The 18061-nt window shown below is 54.1% G+C and overlaps 5 protein-coding genes across 5 annotated transcripts; 3 read left to right on the forward strand and 2 right to left on the reverse strand.

Moving 5' to 3' along the window:
• Positions 1–253: 253 nt before the first annotated feature.
• M406DRAFT_329325 (uncharacterized protein) lies at positions 254–1193 on the forward strand (the record flags this gene model as incomplete). The annotated part of the gene is made up of 2 exons (XM_040920415.1): positions 254–531; positions 647–1193. 2 exons carry the CDS (start codon positions 254–256, stop codon positions 1191–1193), a joined length of 825 nt encoding a protein of 274 aa, XP_040776382.1.
• A 2205-nt stretch (positions 1194–3398) lies between these two features.
• M406DRAFT_350984 (FAD/NAD(P)-binding domain-containing protein) lies at positions 3399–4879 on the forward strand (the record flags this gene model as incomplete). The annotated part of the gene is made up of 1 exon (XM_040922593.1): positions 3399–4879. One exon carries the CDS (start codon positions 3399–3401, stop codon positions 4746–4748), a length of 1350 nt encoding a protein of 449 aa, XP_040776383.1. The 3' UTR covers positions 4749–4879.
• Positions 4880–8133: 3254 nt separating this feature from the next.
• On the forward strand, positions 8134–11010 carry M406DRAFT_216237 (uncharacterized protein; the record flags this gene model as incomplete). The annotated part of the gene is made up of 3 exons (XM_040915481.1): positions 8134–8516; positions 8618–10836; positions 10907–11010. Coding segments are annotated over 3 exons (2706 nt in total), but the record flags the coding sequence as incomplete, so codon positions are not given.
• Positions 11011–12668: 1658 nt separating this feature from the next.
• On the reverse strand, positions 12669–13656 carry M406DRAFT_67868 (uncharacterized protein; the record flags this gene model as incomplete). The annotated part of the gene is made up of 3 exons (XM_040925105.1): positions 12669–12948; positions 13255–13565; positions 13603–13656. The coding sequence occupies 3 exons, from the start codon at positions 13654–13656 to the stop codon at positions 12669–12671; spliced, it is 645 nt and encodes a 214-aa protein (XP_040776385.1).
• A 675-nt stretch (positions 13657–14331) lies between these two features.
• M406DRAFT_78222 (uncharacterized protein) lies at positions 14332–17627 on the reverse strand. Its single transcript, XM_040925970.1, has 4 exons — positions 16948–17627; positions 16200–16881; positions 16040–16114; positions 14332–15923 (listed from the first exon to the last, which is right to left on the reverse strand). Exons 1-4 carry the CDS (start codon positions 17501–17503, stop codon positions 14510–14512), a joined length of 2727 nt encoding a protein of 908 aa, XP_040776386.1. The 5' UTR covers positions 17504–17627; the 3' UTR covers positions 14332–14509.
• Between the last annotated feature and the right edge of the window lie 434 nt (positions 17628–18061).

Here is an 18061-nt window from a genome sequence, read left to right on the forward strand (position 1 = left end):
ATTCTATTAAAAGTAGAATGAGACCTCTTCTAGAATGTCACGAACAAATCTGGCCATCTTTTCTCAGAGCGTTGGGCATTGGCTGCAAGGGTATGGCTTGTCACATCGCTAGTCCAAATACGGTATGCAGTGTGCAGCAGCTTTACAAGTACTAAACTTATATTCGACATGGCAGCCCCGACCTGTTGTGGTCTTGAATTCCCAAGAACATGTAAAACAAAGTGAGAACAACTCCCAATCAAGCTTCCTGACCATGGCCGTATCATACCGCACTGGTATCACGATCCTACAGTTCATCTTCTTCGTGCCCTCGCTTGTCCTGTCCTTGTTCCTCTGCTTCCACTATGGCCTGAAATGGGCCGCCACATGGCGCTTCATCGCCACCCTCTCAGCACTTCGAGTCGCCGGCGACGTCTCCTACTTTATTTCCCTATCGCACCCGTCAATCAACATCTATGTTGCCGTCATCGTCTGCGAGCTGATGGGTCTGGCCCCGCTGATGCTGACCCTCGTCGCTTTCGTTAACCGGGTGTAAGTCCATCAAAGCATTGTCCCCAAGAATTTCACATTCTGTTATACTGTCCATTCTTTCTCTTCCCCTCTTACCCAAACTATTCCTAACATGAGAGGTTTTTCTATCAAACAGAAACAAAACCACCCACTCCATCCCTACCAAATCCTCCCTCACCATCTCCCTGCTCTCCCTCACCGGCCTCATAACTGGCATCGTCGGCACCTCTCGCGCCCTTGACGACGCCACCACCATCAACGACGTCCAGATCAACACCCTCATCAAGGCAGCCCTAGCCCTCTTCCTCGCCGGTTACGGTCTCATGTTCGTAGGCTTTCTCTTCGTGGCCCTGGACGTCGCCCGCCACCCAGCCAAGCGAGCCGCGCTCGGGTCCGAGATGCGTATCCTCGTCACCGTCGTGCTGGCCTGCCCGTTTGTGTTTGTGCGTCTGCTCTATGGGGCTCTCGGGGATCTTACTGGCGAGGCCAAGTACAGCTCTCTATACGGGAGCAACACGATCTATCTCTGTATGGGTGTTCTCATGGAGATCTTGGCTGTGGCGATCTGTCTGGCCTCGGCGTTCCTTGTGCCTGTGCCGGAGGGCAGAGACGGTGCAAAAGAACGCGGTGGGCTGCAAGACACGAGGTCTGCTGGCACACCTACACTCGATGCACAGAATTAAACTAAATGGAGGAGCCAAGGGACAGTTGATGGTTCTTAGATTCCAAAGGGATTGTGTCGGATGTTTGGGCGCAAGATGTTATTGTTACTGTAATGAGCTTATGCTAGATTAGTTTACCAAAGTCTCCGTCTAGACGAGAGTCTTAAGGAAATGTTCGAATAAGATCGCCTTCACTTACAAGGCGTAATTATCAAACATATATCCACATTTTTGGAATATACTTTTGCCTTGCCTTGGCCCGAAATCGACTCAGAGCACCGGGAACTGCTCTTGTTTCTGTACATATGTTGTATCCCTGCCCATATATTGTTCGCTCTATGCTATATAATAGTATCGCGACATGTTGCAATTCAATTCAGTGTACTTGCAATCTGAAGGGGACCAGAAAATGACGAACGGGACGGGAGGCAGTAAGCAAGTCACTAAGTATGCAAAGAGGGTCCGCTGACACAGGCAGTGCTAGAATGCATTGCGTTAGGCACCTCGTTCTCGTTTACAAAATGTAGGAGCTGGTTACATTGAGAGGACATCAAGAGGTAAGGATGAAACTTGGATCCATACATGTATGAGCACAGCCTCAATGAAAACTCTTTATACCTCCAGTAATACAAACAGCACATAAATGTAGACCTTGGTAGGTCAGACACGGCGTTGTACGTGTTGTACGTGCCATAATCGTAACAGTGGGGGCCACGCAGACCCACAAGGCCATGTTGCGGTACTGGTTACCCGAATAGGTATGCAGCCTGCCACATGCTCGACTCTGGTTGGGTGCGCTACCATTTGCAGTATGATTCTCACTGCTTAAAGTGGAGACTAGCACACATCGTCTTCTTCTACAGAACCCTCCTCCAAGACCATGCGCATGTCTTTTATTCTAGAATTATTACCTACTTGATTGACAAAAAGAGAAACAAATGAGATGGAGGCCTCCCCAAATCCAACGCATGGCAATCTGCCTACTGAGCCACACTGCATTATTCTATCTGCATCACTGATAGGCTCCGTCTTGATGGATGAATGATGGGGTGGAACAACCACCACTCTTCTCAAGGTTGCAGAGTTGCACGGCTACTCTACAATGTGCTATAGAAAGCCCTAAATCTCTTATCATGTCTTTGCGTCGTGTGCAGGTGCTGCCCAGCTGGAACACCATTGAACCTTCTGCACGAGGTTGAGACAGCAACTTGCCAAAGATATAGACGCGATTCGTTCGAAGACATTTCCCTGCCACTTCTCACAGTACTCTGCAATGGTAGGCTTGAACTAGCCCTCGTAAGCTTTGAATGCTGACTCTTAGAATAACAACGCTTTTCTCATCAGCCGAACTCAAAATGCTACTCTGTTTCAAGATTTCACTTCTCTTCATCTGCCGTCGCAGAGGTATCATTCAACAAAAGCCTCTGTTACGTGAAGACACATTGTAGCAGTGAAACAAGCAAATGAGATCTGCGTTATCGCTTTTTGTTGCGTAAGCGAGAACGAGGATGTAAGCCTGGCCGGGGTTTTCCTCGACACAATTAATACCCGGAACGGACATCTTTGCCGTGCCCGGAACACCGCCCCGCCCAAGCTCAGCCTCAACAACGTAAGTTTTCTGCGATGCACGTATCAAGGATGGGTGCCTAGGACCTGTTACGAGGCCTTGAAAATGAAATTTTGTCTCTCTGCTTTCCCTTTCAGGACATTGTTGGATAAAGTCCGTGTACGTTTTCAGTGGGGTCCTGACTTGTCCAGCTGAAACAGGGTGATGACTGAAGTGCCGAAGCCTGGCATTTTGCTATGACTTGTGCCTTGTGGGATCAACATGCATTCATGCATCCATCTATACAACCACAGCATCCTCAATTTTGTTATTTTTTTCTTATTGGACAAGCATACAGTCCGGGGGCGGAGGGTTGTTAGCAGCGCGGTGTGTACCGTGCAGGACAATCCACGGAGTTTCCCTCATCTTTCCAAAATAGCATGTGTGTCGAGAGACGTCTTGTCATCAACAAGTCTTTAGTCCGCTCCATGTATAAATATTCAAGACTAGCCCACTACACCAACCCAAGATCCAGTCTGGCGAAACTAACAAGTGTGTTCATTCCATCATCAGAAAGAGACGAACCCATACTGTTCCATCTTCTCATTTACGATATCATCATCCATCACTCACCTCTTTTCTCTCGCATCTCCTCACTCACATACATACGTGCATACATCATGTCCTTCCCAAATATAGCCATCATCGGCGCCGGTCCCGTGGGCTGCACCCTCGCCCGCCTTCTGCACCAGAAATTGCCCCCCTCGGCAACTATCACCATCTTCGAGGCCGACACGTCGCCTAACTACCGCTCGCAGGGCGGCACACTCGATCTGCACACGGCGACAGGGCTCGCGGCGCTCGAGGAGGCAGGGCTGACGGACAAGTTCCTCAAGCACGCACGATATGACGGCGAGTCACTCAAAATTACCGACAAGGATCTAAAGGTTTATATTCGAATAAAGGCCACCGAGTCGCCCGAGGGGGCGGGGGATCACCTTGGAGGCCGGAGACCCGAGATTGATAGGTCGGCCCTGCGGGAGCTGCTGGTTGAGAGTCTGCCCGAGGGTTGGATCCGGTGGGGTTGGAAGTTGAAGAAGGTGTTGCCTACAAAGGACAACGGGGCACCGAGGGATCATCAGCTTGTGTTCACAGTGACGGAGGCGGAACAGGATGGCATGGCGGCGGTGACGAGGACAGAGACGGTGTCTGGGTTCGACCTCATCGTCGGGGCGGATGGAGGATGGAGCAAGGTCAGGAGCGGGGCGCTGAGCAGCACAAAGCCGTGTTTCTCAGGGATTGTGGCGCACGAGCTGCGTCTGTACGAGGCGGAGAAGACGGCACCCCAAGTGTGCGAGATGGTCAACCGTGGCAGCGTGTTCGCACACAGTGACGGGCAGAGGGCGTCACTGCAGCAGATGGGCGACGGGACCCTCTACGTCATGGTGTGCTACCGCGTCGAGAATGAGAGCTCACTGCTTGACAAGGCAGGGTGTAAGTTCGACGCGACAAACCTCGAGGAGACCAAAGCGGCGCTGCTGGAGAGGCTGCATGACTGGCACCCCTTGGTCAGGGAGGCCGTATCCAAATGCTCGGGGTACACGACGCCCAGAAGCCTTATGATGCTCCCTGTGGGTTTCTCCTGGCCGCACAGGGCCGGCTTCACCCTCATCGGCGACGCAGCACACCTGATGACGCCGTTTGCAGGCGAGGGTGTCAACGTGGGCATGGAGGACGCGCTAAGGCTGTCAAGGGCGATTGCTGCAGCGGTTAAGAGCGAGAATGGCGTTGAAATGCTAGATCGCGAGGTCGCCGCCTTTGAGGCCGATGTCTGTGTTCGTGCAGGCTCGTACGCCAGACTGACGGACGAGCTGCGGCAGGCCTGGTTCTTTACTGAGAATTCGCCCAAGGCCGTGCTGCCCAAGATGGCCAAGGCGCATGCCCAGTTCCACGCGCCGACGCTGTTGAAGCCTTTCGTTGGGGTTCTGGCAGCTGGGTATGGGTATTATAAGGCAAGAAATCCAAACTAGAAGACCTTGCGTCTCTGCATTTTTCTTGTCTTGGTCAGGAAGGTTACCAGATCTTGTACGATAGCTTGTTCTGTCATCACCATGCGTTAGTAAGAGGATAACAAAGATCACAAGTAATTAGGTGATACTGTAAGGCTGAGTCAGTTCCTGTCCACGATGAGTCCGAGGAGGATCCCAGAAGAAGAATGCGAAGACTGCAGAATAGAAGTCCAAGTTGTAGGATAGGCATGATCCATAGTTGCAGGGGCATTGATGTGCTGTACTCGAATAATTAATCCGAGACATGGTGTACATGCATATAAGTATTCAGCTTGGAGAGGTCTGACCTCACTAGACAGTGACCCATTTCCCGAGCTCCTTGAGCTCCAGTTCCTTTTGAAAGGGAAAGTCCTAACCAGGTCAAGCTTTCTTCTTCTTCAATTTGGAGTGGGGTGAATGAGGGGTTGTTCCTTCACTTTTTTATTCTTTCCTGTTTGAGGAGGAGGAGAAAGGACTGCACAAAGTGAATACAACACAAAACAAAGAAACGAAGAAAATAAACAGACAGACATAGTTTAGTATAGTTCAAGCACGGTCCTATACAGTTCCCATAGCATGATATCACTGCCAACAGCCACGACCCAGAATTGCCCCACCCAGGTGCTCAGGGGCATCTTCCCTTATCAGGATTAGCGCCATCTTCCCCGGCTTGTAACTTCCCCTCTGATTGGGTTTTGCCACAAATTCCCACCCGTGTCCTAGAGAGTGCTGTCCCCTGCCCCTGCCCCGTTTCCTGAACCACCCTGCCACCCACCAAAAATGAACCTTCCCCCCTTCCAGACTTTCTTCACTGGCAGACTGGCAAGCTAGCTCCCACACCCCCTAGCATATCCTACTACCCGCTATAGCAGGGGGAGGTGCTGTACAGTAGTGCTTCGGTACTCGAGACGATCCAGAACCCAACCCTTGGCCTGGTGGACACCTGCCCCAGGTAGTGGTGGTGATTTGTTTCCTTTCTCCCTCTCAAACACCACCACCAACCCTCCCACCGCCACACACGACCCATCACATCCGGGTTCTACGAGGAACAGCAAGAGACTCTTTTCTCTCTTTCTTCTCACCCCGTCACCCAATTCTCTATCCCTCTTTCCTCCTCCCACTCTGTCCTCCCCCTTGTTTTGGAGAGGAGACAGTAAAGCATTGAGGAAGCATCAGTTGGAGTGTTGACCGTTCCAGGTTCCTATTTCTCTTCTTCCCCCCCCCCTTCTTACGTTTTTGTTACCGCCCCTCCACGTCGATTGTTTCTTCTCGCAACAACAACCACGACCAGATCTCCTGATCCCCCCCCCCCTCCCCTCCAGCTCTTACCACTCCAGTCTGCGAACAAAGTCGTGTGTGCACCCTCCTCGACAGTCTGTTTTCTTCCCCCCCCCCCCACGACCAAGGTATTGCATCTCTGGTCGACGCTAGAGGCGCACAAAGCTTCCCCGCCATATCCTCGTCCTCGAGCGAGCCCAACCTCCAACCTTTCCCGTCGCAAAGCGTACGAGCGCACCTCGAACCCCGTCGTTCGACCTGTCCTCACCTCGGACTCACGACCGTTACGACCGTGCGCCCCGGCGTTTTCATGTCAACAAGGTTGTTGTTACTACAGCACTTGCAATAATAAGCATACAGGAGAGACGCAAATAAATAACCATTGGAGGGAAGGAAGCTGCTATTGTGTCTGTCCACAGACACCTCTACCTCTGTCGGCCAGAACCTTCAGAACTCTGTTCGCATCAGGACTGCATTGCGCCCTGCTCTGGGCACCCGAACTTCCGAGTCGCATCGGAGGAGTGTGTCGCTCAAGGTACACATACTACCTATGTGATCCGGACCTGACCTGTCGTTGTTCGCCCTCGCACCAGACCTGACTCGCAGACAACCTTCGTCATCCAGGGTCCGTGATCTTTTTCTGGCCCCCGTCAGACAACTTCGCATCACGTTCAGGCGCAGTCAATTTTTTCCTCTTCTTTTTAATTGCAGGTGTTTTCTACCTGCCACCCCAAGCAAGAGAAAAACTGCTTCTGTGCAGTAATATACGAAGTGTTCCCCGGAACCACTCGTAATCTGCCCATCTGCCCACTCACACCACACCAATTCCCGCCGTTCATCCCCCAGTTCAACGTTCCTCGATATAGCCTAGCCTGCTACTTGTCGAGACAGGGTCCAGCTTTTTGTTACGGCCACTACACGAAGAGACATTGGATCATTGATGGACCAAGAGGGACCCACGACAACCTCAAGCAATCCAGCCTACAACAGCCTGTCCACTGTCCAGCCTGCTGTCAAGCCATTGTACAGCAGCAGCCTCAGCAAGACCTCCTGTCCAAACCCTAGGTAAGATCTGCCCTACACTGCCACTGCCATTGTGCGCGGCGGCCCCCCCCTTCTTCCCCTTCTCCCAACCCTCTCTATTTTTCTTGGACCCCTTCTCGACAAACTTCCCAGGTCAATTTGCAGCCTTGCTCCAATCACCAAGGCCTATTATTCCTCCGCATCCCCCTTCAACCCTCAACCATACATCGGGGTTGCCGGAAAGACGTCCGTGCTGGGCTCGTCGTTCTTCCCGCCGTGCCACTCCACAAGGAAAAGCCACTGTGACTCTGCCCAGCTATCATACTGATCCAACCCTGAAGACAGTCTTCCGCTCCTCAACACCAAGCCTGGACTCCCAACAACACCAGTACTACCGACCGGTCGAATCACCCCAGAGCGCAAGAATACCCCGATCCTGCTGTGACCAAGCCAGCGTGGAATAGTTTCTTCAATCGCGTCAAGGAGGTAAGTGAGCCCACACGCGCGCGCGCACACATCCTCGACACTACCTACAATCAGTCCTCCGCGTCAAACCACTACTGCATACTACTACTTGGCGTTGCGCCCTGGCCTCTGCGCCTTGCGCGGACCCGACCCACCCGGGTCCCACCTGCTTCGAGCTGTGCTGTCACACCTCATCTGAAATTCCACCATGACCTCGACACACTTTTCTTGCCCCTTTTTTTCAATTCTTGCCCTACACACTTGAAACCACCTTTACCTGTGCCCTCTCCCCCTCGTCTGGGACAGAAGAGAGGCTCACTCTAAATCTGTCTGCTTCCAGGGTCAGCGCGGCCAGCTCACCGTCAACGACGGAGCCGAATTCGAGGACCTTTATGCCAACAGCTCCCCCGAAACGACCAGCGGCCATCCCAGAATGGTCCAGCAGAAGAAGGCTGGTTCCGCTGAAGCGATGAACGGTTTCGGCAAACGGCAGTCCGCGATGCCTTACTCGCGGAACAGCAACAACGTGCACAAATCGCACAGCGGTATGGCGACCCGCCAGCGCCCTCGCAGCAACAAGTCAAGCGCTGACGACCCACAAGGCAGCAGGTCCGGCTTCCAGACCGACAGCAGCATCTCGAGCGGCCGTCTCGGCGACAGACGCGAGCTCCAGCGATGGGATGCCGGAGACGCCACCGGCAATGGACTTGTCGATGGCGGGCTAGAGGACTCTACAGACAGCCACAAGCCCTGGGACCAGTTTGCTGTCAATGAGAAGAAATTTGGCGTCCAGTCCGACTACGATGAGAACCTCTACACCACCCCCCTCGACCGCAGTCGTCCTGATTATAAGGACGCCGTCGCGCGTGCCGACCGACTGGCTCGCAAGATCGAGGGCAGCAACGCCACCTCCGCACATGCCGCCGAGGAGCGCATGATGGACCACGTCGCACAGGGCGATGATGGTGCTGATGAAGAGGACAAGTATGACCTGCCCATCGGCCAGCAGCAGTGCTGCTGCTGCTGCTGCTGCTGCTGCTGTTATTGTTCATTGTTGTTCATTTTCTCGCTAACTCCGGCCACAGATACAGCGGTGTCAAGCGAGCGGACTTCCCGCCTCTCGGCAGCCAGGCTACGAACAAGTACACGCCGCCAGCACGACGAGCGCCGACCGGATCCGCTACCGTCAAGGGCGCCCCTGTTGATCCGGCCATCATCTCATCGCAGCTGCGAGCTGCCCCAAACAACACGAGCAGTAGACAGACGACGTCCAGGCAGGACGACACCAAGAGCCCTGTCAACAGCAACAAGGCCCCCCAGCCCCAGAAGTCCTCAGAGACCACCAAGCCTGCCGAGCCCACCAGCAAGGAGGAGGCCAAGCCCGTAGAGGGCGCAATCAAAGCCCAGTCCGACGTCAAACCAGCCGAAAAGCCAACCGCAGCCCTGCGGTCGTCCCTCACCGTCACTCGAAATGGCGCGGTTGCCGCCAAAGAGAACCAACCAATAGAGAAGGAGGTTCTCGCGGCTTTCAAGTCATTTGGTGATACACAGCGGCAGATCCAGAAGGGCAAGGAGAAGGCTGCCAAGAGCAAGAAGCTGGATGAGCTCAAGGCGTTTGCGGCCAAGTTCAAGCTGGGCACGCCCGTGCCCAATGACCTGATCGGCATCATCGCCAAGGACCCCAAGAAGCAGCAGGAGATTCAGGACAAGGCTCGCAAGAACGCCGAGGAGGTGCAGCGTGCCAAGGACGAGGCCAAGAAGGTCGATACAAAGACCCAACAGGGCGTTGCTGCCCCCAAACCGGCGCAGTCCAAGTCGTCGGAGCACGTGCCCGCTTCTTCGTCTGGCACTGAGACTCCTGCCTCGGCAACCGAGAGCCGGACCACATCCCGTCAGGGTCCTGCGCAGCCACAGCACGCGAGTGCTGGCAGCGCTGCGGGCGCCAACCGCCACCCTGGCAATCGTCAGTCTTACACTCCAGGCTCGTACCAGCAGCAGTACCGCGGCGATCGTGGACAAGGCCAGAACCTACCACGCCACAACCAGCAGGGCAGCCATCTGGCACAGCACCTGCGCAATGGCGAGCAGCAGAGGATGATGCAGCAACCCCACCGCATGGCGCCAGACGCGCGCATGCCTCCCACCGGACCAGCCGCCAACAACATGGGCCCAGCCTTTCCACCCCGCCACGCCGGCGTCCCGCCAGGTCACATGGTCCCAGGTCCCAGGCTGAATCCCAACACACAAGAGTTCAGGCCCAATGCGCAGCCCTTTATCCCCGCAGGACCCAGTGCTGCCTCGAGCCCCCGCTCAGCAATGAACAATGTGGCTGTTGACCACCACCAGCAGACCGCCACCCCGCCTGTCCTGACCGTTGTCATCCGCCGCAAGATTAAGCCGATCGACATCAAGAAGTGCTTCATCCTCAGCCACGTCCAGTCATTCAAGGCACCTCAGACGAACAAGCCCGCGTGGGAGGAGAATGGTGGGCTGCGGCCGGCGTTCGACACGCTGCCGACGTGGAAGTCCATTCGGGAAGAGGACAGCAAGGATAAGATCAGCTACAAGCAACTCTTCGACCGACCACCATATACTACCACGATGGCCACGCCCAACCCGGCCCCCGTGGTACCTCAGATACCGCACCAGCACCAGCTCCCCTTCCACCTGCAGCAGGGGGCACAGAACGCGGGTCCTCGGCAGTCGCCACACATGCCACCCATGCAGATGCACGGCGGTGGTCACCCTGCTCATGGTCCTCATATGCCATTTAACAACGGCGAGGACGGCACCAGGATGATGCACTCGAACTCGGCACAGTCGTACGCATCTCCGCGACCAGGACAGGTCCCGATGGCCTATCCTAACATGATGAACTCACCTTCTCATATGCCCTACTCGCAGCCTGTCATGCCTGGCTTCATGGGCCCCGGCGCGCCACCGATGGGAGGCCCGCAGATGCGCAACTTTACGCAGAACCCACAATACATGCCACAGCAGCATGGACAGATGGGACCGCCCATGATGATGGGGCCAGGCTACATGGCGGCCCCCTCGCCCATGATGCAGGGCACCCCGCAGATGCCGATGGCCTACCCAGGGGCCCACCCTAACTTTGTGCCTCCCGGACCCGTACCTCCCCAGGCCATGCAAGGTGCCAACGGATACCCGAGCCCCGGACGGCCAGCTGCTCCGATGATGGCGCATCAGGGCTCCCAGCAGGGTCAGCACATGTACGGGATGAGCCCCGGTGCCATGCCTCAGTACCAACAGCCCGTGTTCACGCCTCAGCAGCCAGGCCAAAGTAAGTTGAACAATAGGCGATACAGCTCCTCGGGACGTCAGTACTAACGGGGCGTTTATGGGGAACAAAGTGGGTAACATGAGAGTACACAACAACCCTGGACCCCAGCAGCTCGTCGGCACGAGTCCCCAGCAGGTGCACCAACACGGACCCCAGCACCGAGGTAACAACTTTGGCGGGAAGAACTTCTCTGGCCCGCCCCCTCCTGGACCGTCGCCAAGCCATGGTGGTTCTCAAACCCGAGCGCCAGACGCCCCAGAGGAGGCCAAGTGAAGGGACAGCCCACCCAACATTGACGAAACCTCGTCAGTTTGTCAGTAATCTTCCGGGTCCTGGTATCCGTTTATGTGTGGACACAACCCACCGCCAATCATGAAGTTTGACATCAGCGCCGGGCACTAGCGATATTGGTCAATTGAATTATTTACACTCTTCTGACACACACACACACACACACACATACCCACCACACGACATTGGGTCTGGTCACAGCCAGACAGAGCAAGTGATCAGAAATCATCAGCGATTTCGACATCTTTTCATCAACATCGCACGCCTCGGACGATGCTACTACTACATGAATTGTCGCAGCTTAAGGCGACCATGAGCCAGACGGCTCCAGTGGTCTCTCCTTGGGCAAGCTGTATGCTGGGGAATAGGAAGCGAGCGGAAGTGGAGAGGCAGGGATAGGTTGATTCTGCAGCAGGTCATGCGGCCAACAAGATTCGTTCTAGGTTCACATTTTTTCTCGGCAGGACTACCGCGAACGAGCAAGCATGGCCACGACGGCAGAGAGGAGGGAGTTTCCCAGATATTTGTACTGGGAATTGCCCCTTTAATGACCCGCAGCAAGAGAGGGGGTATACAAAAATTACAGGATATCGTGAGTAAAGTAGTACGACTTTGCTGGATTTGGAGGAGAGGAGAGTAGTTGGGCAGTCAAAAGTTTCCAGGTTGACTGGCCATGTGTGGCAGGGCGACGGGCGTGATTGCTGCTGCAGAACTTTCTTTGTCTGTAGGCAATCGACAAGTGGTTTGTCTCATCGCCTCTCGGCTCAGGGCAACGTGAGGGGGCTACTTAAGTGACGATCGATAACTATGACCTATGTGCGGCGGTCCACCGCACTCAGGTAGTCATGGTAGTTGGAATTCACTAGTTGATACGATGTCGACATCTTTGTGCCAGTACAAAAATGTGACGAAAAGAAGGGCTGGAAGCATCTTCCAAGGCCCGGATTTGAACACATCAAGAAGTGAAGGGATGAGTTCTGTTTGCGTGCCCTGAGATCTTGCAAGTTTGACGTCAAATTCTTATTCAGTGGGTAGTATGTACTTGTTACCTCCGTCCCAGCATGACTTTGGTTCACGAGACCCTCAAAACATGCTGGAAACAAGAGACAGGACAGGGACTGAGTGGATCAGGGTTGTTTACCCCAGACTCGCCTAGGAAACCTTGAAAACTTTAATTCGAGATGTGCAAGTGGGGGGGCAACCGACCACCGGTGCCCCAACGCAGGCTGTACCTTTTATTTCTCTTCGGAAAGGACTCAGGGCACTCTCTGCCCACTTACTCTCTTCAACGGGATGGATCAAATATTGAACTACATATTCTGTCTCTGAGCTACGAATTTTGTTGCCTTCAAGAAAGAAAGGGGGGGGGGGGAAAGCTATTGAAAGGGGGGAAGGCATTCTCACGCGCATCACATAGTCACGGGTTGGGCAAAACAAAAGACTTTTTGGCAAAGACATCCCAATACTGCTATAGAATTCTCATGATCAAATAACCTAGTCACTCATTCTCCTGGGTCCAGTGCGTCTTATAATCTTCCTCCCTAATAAGGAATCCCCCTGACCATCATGCACTCGGTCTGTATCAAGCCGCACGTCGACAGGCTCACCGCTTCCTCGACAGCCTCCCCCAACACGATCGAGACCGTCTGGAACTTGATTGTGGCCGTTCCCTGGTCGTCCATCTGGCAGGCGCCGGAGCGCTTGCCCTGGGCTGCGTTCAGGATCCACAAGGAGCGGCCGCAGGCTTGTTTCCGCAGGGAGGGGTCCTTGTGGTTCCAGAACTGCTCGTCGAAGAGGTGGTCGTTTGGGAGTACCACTTTCCTATAGAAGGAGGAGGAGGAGGAGGGATGGGATTGTTAGCTCTCTTTGGGTTTTTCTTTAGGGGGATATAGGTTGAGGTTGGGAGATTGTGATGTGACCGTGAGAGAAAAGGTAAAAGTAAAAGGTTTCCCCATTATTGAAGGCGCGACGGCTTCTGAAAAAGAAAGAGATAGAAAACCCTTGATATGCGAGCGAGAAGAACCATTTACAATGAATCATAAGACCAGGTAATGTACATAAAGAAAAGGAAAGCCATGCAATCATCAGACGGAAGAAAGTAAGAGAGAGAGAGAAATATATGCCTACCAGTGAGACCACAGTCCGCAGCCCCAGCTCAGTCCTTTGCAGTATTCACAACTGACCTTGTCGAGCGTCTCGGGGTGCCACCTCGGGTCTCTTTCCATGTTCGGGTTGTCCCGACAGTCGAGCCTCAGGGGTGGAGGTGAAGCACGCGACGACAGGTTGTCCACCATCGCTAATGGCGGGAGTGTGGTGGTGTTCAGGGATGACGGCCAGTTGATGCCAGTCTCGTCCTGTGATACGGGGGCAGGTTTCTGAGAAAGAGCGAGAGAAAGAGAGAGAGAGAGACTGTCAGCAGAAATTATTGTCTTGAGTAACTAATCGGGAGGGAGTCAATGAAGTGAAGGAACTTACAGACAACACGAGCACTGCACCCAGCTGGGCCAGGACGATTTTGGCGAACCACATGATGGGTGCTCAGAGGGAGGGAAAGAGAGAGGCAAGAGAAGGAGAAGGAGAAGGAGACGAATCTACAGATGGGCAGATGACCTTGAACCATTGATGATGAGATGACTGGCTGCAGAGGGAGATTATATGAAGAAGATTAGTGGAAGACATTACATCATACAGTGGCATCACCTCTGGCTATATATACTTCTGTTCGATATAAAGATGACTGCCTGGTAGGATCTAGTATATGTACGATGGCGAACTGGTGCGTGTTAGTGTATACGTATTGAGTTTGTACAGTGCTCCTCGTGTATAAAGTTGGCACGGCCTTGTGCTAGACAAGACTTGGTCCACCGTCTTTTACCTAGAGAAACCATTTGTACAACAAAGAGACATCATCACCTTGATGAACTATACACTCGATCCGATCTTGCTAATCTCGGTTGAAAAGCATGTGATAGCCTAGTAATCCTGGACATTTTTGCAGACTAGTCCTGACAATGGATCCCTCAAGCTCTGGGCCAAAAAGCTCTTGTCGAACGGAGCAATGACTGAGGAATTAAAGCAGTCTCGTACTGTCTTAAGCCAAGACGGCGTCTTTCGTGGTACGGGACAAGACTCGATAGACAAATTACTGGCTCATTAGTATAGACTGCATCTTTTCTCACTTCATCATAATGTTCATCCTTGTCTGCGAGGGTTAATTTGGCTTGGATTGAGCGTGGCTGGGATACATTGAAGGCCTGATGTTCTAGTCATTACCAGACAGACTTCCTTGGCCTGAAAACAACAAAGGCTACAGGCTATAAGAAGAAGACCGGTACTAGAACCTTGCCAATTCCATCAGCCCCGACACCCAGAATTTCATCAACTACCAGTCCAGCGGATACTGGTCCGGCTCCAGACCAAAGTGCCCCGAGGCCGGCAATGCCTTGAGAGAAGCATTATTATTATACAGCTGGTAGTCCACGCCATCCATGAGCACATCATTGCCCCACCAGCTCAAGGTCGCATCTTTACCGGCGCCAAAGCTAAAAACAAGGGTGACGATGAGGCCCGAGATGGCCACGCCGACATTGAGCCCGGCAAAGACCATGTACGCATATTTGCCCCACCAGGCGGTGTAGCGGCGCTTGAGGTAGAACTGGAACACCCAGGCGAGGTAGATGCCCAGCGTGGCATACGTGAGGTTTGTGTTGCCGGCCCAGTTGAGGGCGCCCGACAGGGCGATGGCAGGGTGCAGACAGGCGAGCACGCTGGCGACGGGCCCCCACACGTGGCGGTCAAAGGTGGCGAAGCGGCCTTCGTCGTTCATGGACGAGCGGATGCGCTCGCGCACGCGGGGGAGGACCTTTTCGGCGAGGACCCAGACGAGGCCGACGACGGCGCCGATGAGGAAGCACCAGGGGAGGATGGGGTACAGCTTGAACATGTTGTTTGTGCCAAAGGCGCCGAAGAGGATGGTGGACGCGTAGACGGACTGGGCGTAGGTGCACACCATGTGCTCCTTGTTGTCCCACTGGCAGAGGGTGTTGTCCGAGTTGTAGTAGACGAGCATGACCTCGAGGATGGCGCAGTAGATGAAGCAGTTGACAAAGGTGGCCGCCACGTGGCCTCGGAAGACGGCACGGGGGGGTAACTTGGCGTAGTGGGCGTACTTGAGGTCCGTCGTGAAGCCGCCCGCCATCTGCTCAAAGGCACCGCCCAGCATGAGGATGACCAGCTGCGGCATGGGCTGGCCGGGGAACCAGACGCCCGGCAGGACCTGCCAGATGACGTTGAGCGAGATGCCCGTGGAGGCGATGCTCTCGATGATGACCCAGGGGATCGTGAGCAGGGCGCCGATGGCGGTGACACCCAGGATGCTCCACCAGGGCGTCTGCGTCGGCCAGGCCACGCAGGCCACGATGGAGATGATGAAGCCAAACACAAAGACGATGCCGTACCACCACTCGGGCACCTCTGGGTACCGGCGCATCATGCGCGTGTGGCCGTCGGTAAAGCCTGTGTAGATGGAGCGGCGCTTGATGGTGTTGACCACCATGCCCACAAAGGCCTTCTTCAGCGGCTGCCAGTACTTGATGAAGACGTACACGATGGAGAAGGTGTAGTACACAAAGTTGCCGCCCGTTATGAAGAGGTTGGCGATGGCGTAGTAGGGAGGGCCGTAGGCCTTGTAGTTGTCAATGTTGACCCCGTTGTCGTCGTTGAGGACCTTGCTGACGTTGTAGGCTGTCATGGTGTTGTCGAAGGCGTCGTTGGAGTTGATGGGCATATATGCACCCCTAGGAGGAGGAGGAGTAGTGGTTTAGTATATACTGGTATGAAAAGTCGACGTAAAAAAATAAAAATAAAAAAGGCGGGCCTCTTTTGCATAGCCAAAAGTAGAATCAATACATACCAGGACACGTTTGTGTAGTACATGATGAGAATTACTATGCCGCTGATCACGCGCATCACATATTGTTGAAGTTGGCTGTGTGTAAGATATTCACTGTCAGCAACTCCTGATAGTCTCCAATGAATCCTAACAAGATGATCGAAACAAATGCAATACTCACGCAAAAAAGGGCGAGTTCATCGTTGTTGAACCAGACAGGTTCGGATCAAAACTCGACACTGGGTTGAAACCCATCCCACCATACGAACCCGTCACAACAGCCAGGTTCAGATTGTTAGGAGCAATCCATGTCATCCAGTTAAACATGCGCAGGGCCTGGAACACCTCGTTGGGAAGCCAGTAGTAAATAATGAAAAACCCGGTAGCGGCCAGGAAGCACATGTACCGCGACATCTTCCAGCCATTAATCGTCTCGCGCTTGTTCTCGTAGTTGATAAGGGTCCTGTTCAGCGCTATGGTGGGCAGGGCCGAGGGCCAGATGGCCTCAACGGGGTAGACGGTGAGACGGCGCAGGATGCCCGCCATGCCCATGCCAAAAACCTGGTTGGCCAGGGCGAGCACGATGGCGAAGCCGAAGCTGACCCAGTGCTGGTTGAAGAAGGCCGGGAGGCGCATGACCAGCAGGCCTGTGAAGTTGCCAATGGTGCTCGAGCCGTTGAAGATGATGGTGGCGAAGAGCTGTTCTTTGGACGTCCAGGGGCCTGGGTTGAGGCTGTACCGCGTGCCACGGAACCGGAAGCCCCAGTCTGGGAGGAAGAGGGCCATGCCGCGGCCCATGGGCACGAGAATGAGCTGAACGACCGACCCAGGGATGGAGATGCCAGGCTGTCGAGGGTTGAAGACTGCAACAAGTCAGTATTGAACAATTGATTATGTGTGCATGAAATACAGAGACAGAGGCAGCCTACAAGTGTTGACAGCCGTGCAGACACAGACCCAGAACATGCCCAGAAAGTATGCGCGGAAGCTCTCGCAGGGCTCGCTGGGGTCATCATACGGAATAGTCACGGCGCGAACCTCCGTGTAAGGCGACCAGTTGTGAATCAGACCGGCTGTCTTGCACGTCTCGTACGCCCAGTCGCCCTGTTCCATGGCGCAGGCCCCGTGGCCCTCGACAAGCTCCCTGCAGCGCTGCATCAGGTTCACGTCGAACGAGTAGTCGTGCTGGTGGTTCACGAGGACGGTCTTGAGAAAATCGACAGAGTCCTCCTCGTTCATGGTGAAGATGGCCTCGGCCACGCGGTCTGGGTCCGACCCCGGGGGCAGCGTCTCTCCGCCGTGTCGCCCTGTGTAGCCCTCCTTGAGACGTACGAGCCATTCTTCTGGGGGCACCCACTGGACCTGCTGCGACAACGTATCGGTCGCCTTCTTCTCGTCGAGGTTCACATCTTGAGACTTCTCGGACGACTGCTCATTGTCATCGAATGCTGCGACGTCTGCGTCTGGGCGGAACCGGACAGACATTTTGAAGCAAAGAGATGGAAGAGGAAGAAGAAGAAGAGGAAGAAGAAGAAGAGGAAGACGACACAAACGGAGATCCTTTGGTCTATCTCTATCTTTTTCTCTTTTCTCTGTTGCCAGCGCTCGCTCGTCCGTCTGAAGAACAGAGAGACTCCTCTGATATTCGCTGCAGGCAAGGCAAGATCGACATGATCAAAGATTGGGACCATAAAAGACCTACATATAAGTACTTGGAAAGATAAAAGGGCACATCCATGGATGGGATTTGAGATAAGCACTACAAACAAACAAGGATGCTCTGGACCCCGCCCCAGCAAAAATGTGTACTATAGTACTGTAACGTTCGCATGGAAGGCGGGGTGCATATGCGTGTGTTATCCCAATCCAACACGGAGCGGGTACAACGACAGGCCCCCTCGAGTTATCTTCCGTTGGTTCGCCATGGGGTGGTGGACCGCCAGCCGTTACACCCGGTCAATATGCGCAATAGCACAGTAGTATTCGTTGGTTAGGATTCCCGTATGTGGGCTGGTAAACCAAGCAAGTGGCACGAGGTGTGAT

This window comes from Cryphonectria parasitica (genome assembly GCF_011745365.1).
Source record: "Cryphonectria parasitica EP155 unplaced genomic scaffold M406scaffold_4, whole genome shotgun sequence".
In the NCBI taxonomy this organism is placed as follows: domain Eukaryota; kingdom Fungi; phylum Ascomycota; class Sordariomycetes; order Diaporthales; family Cryphonectriaceae; genus Cryphonectria; species Cryphonectria parasitica.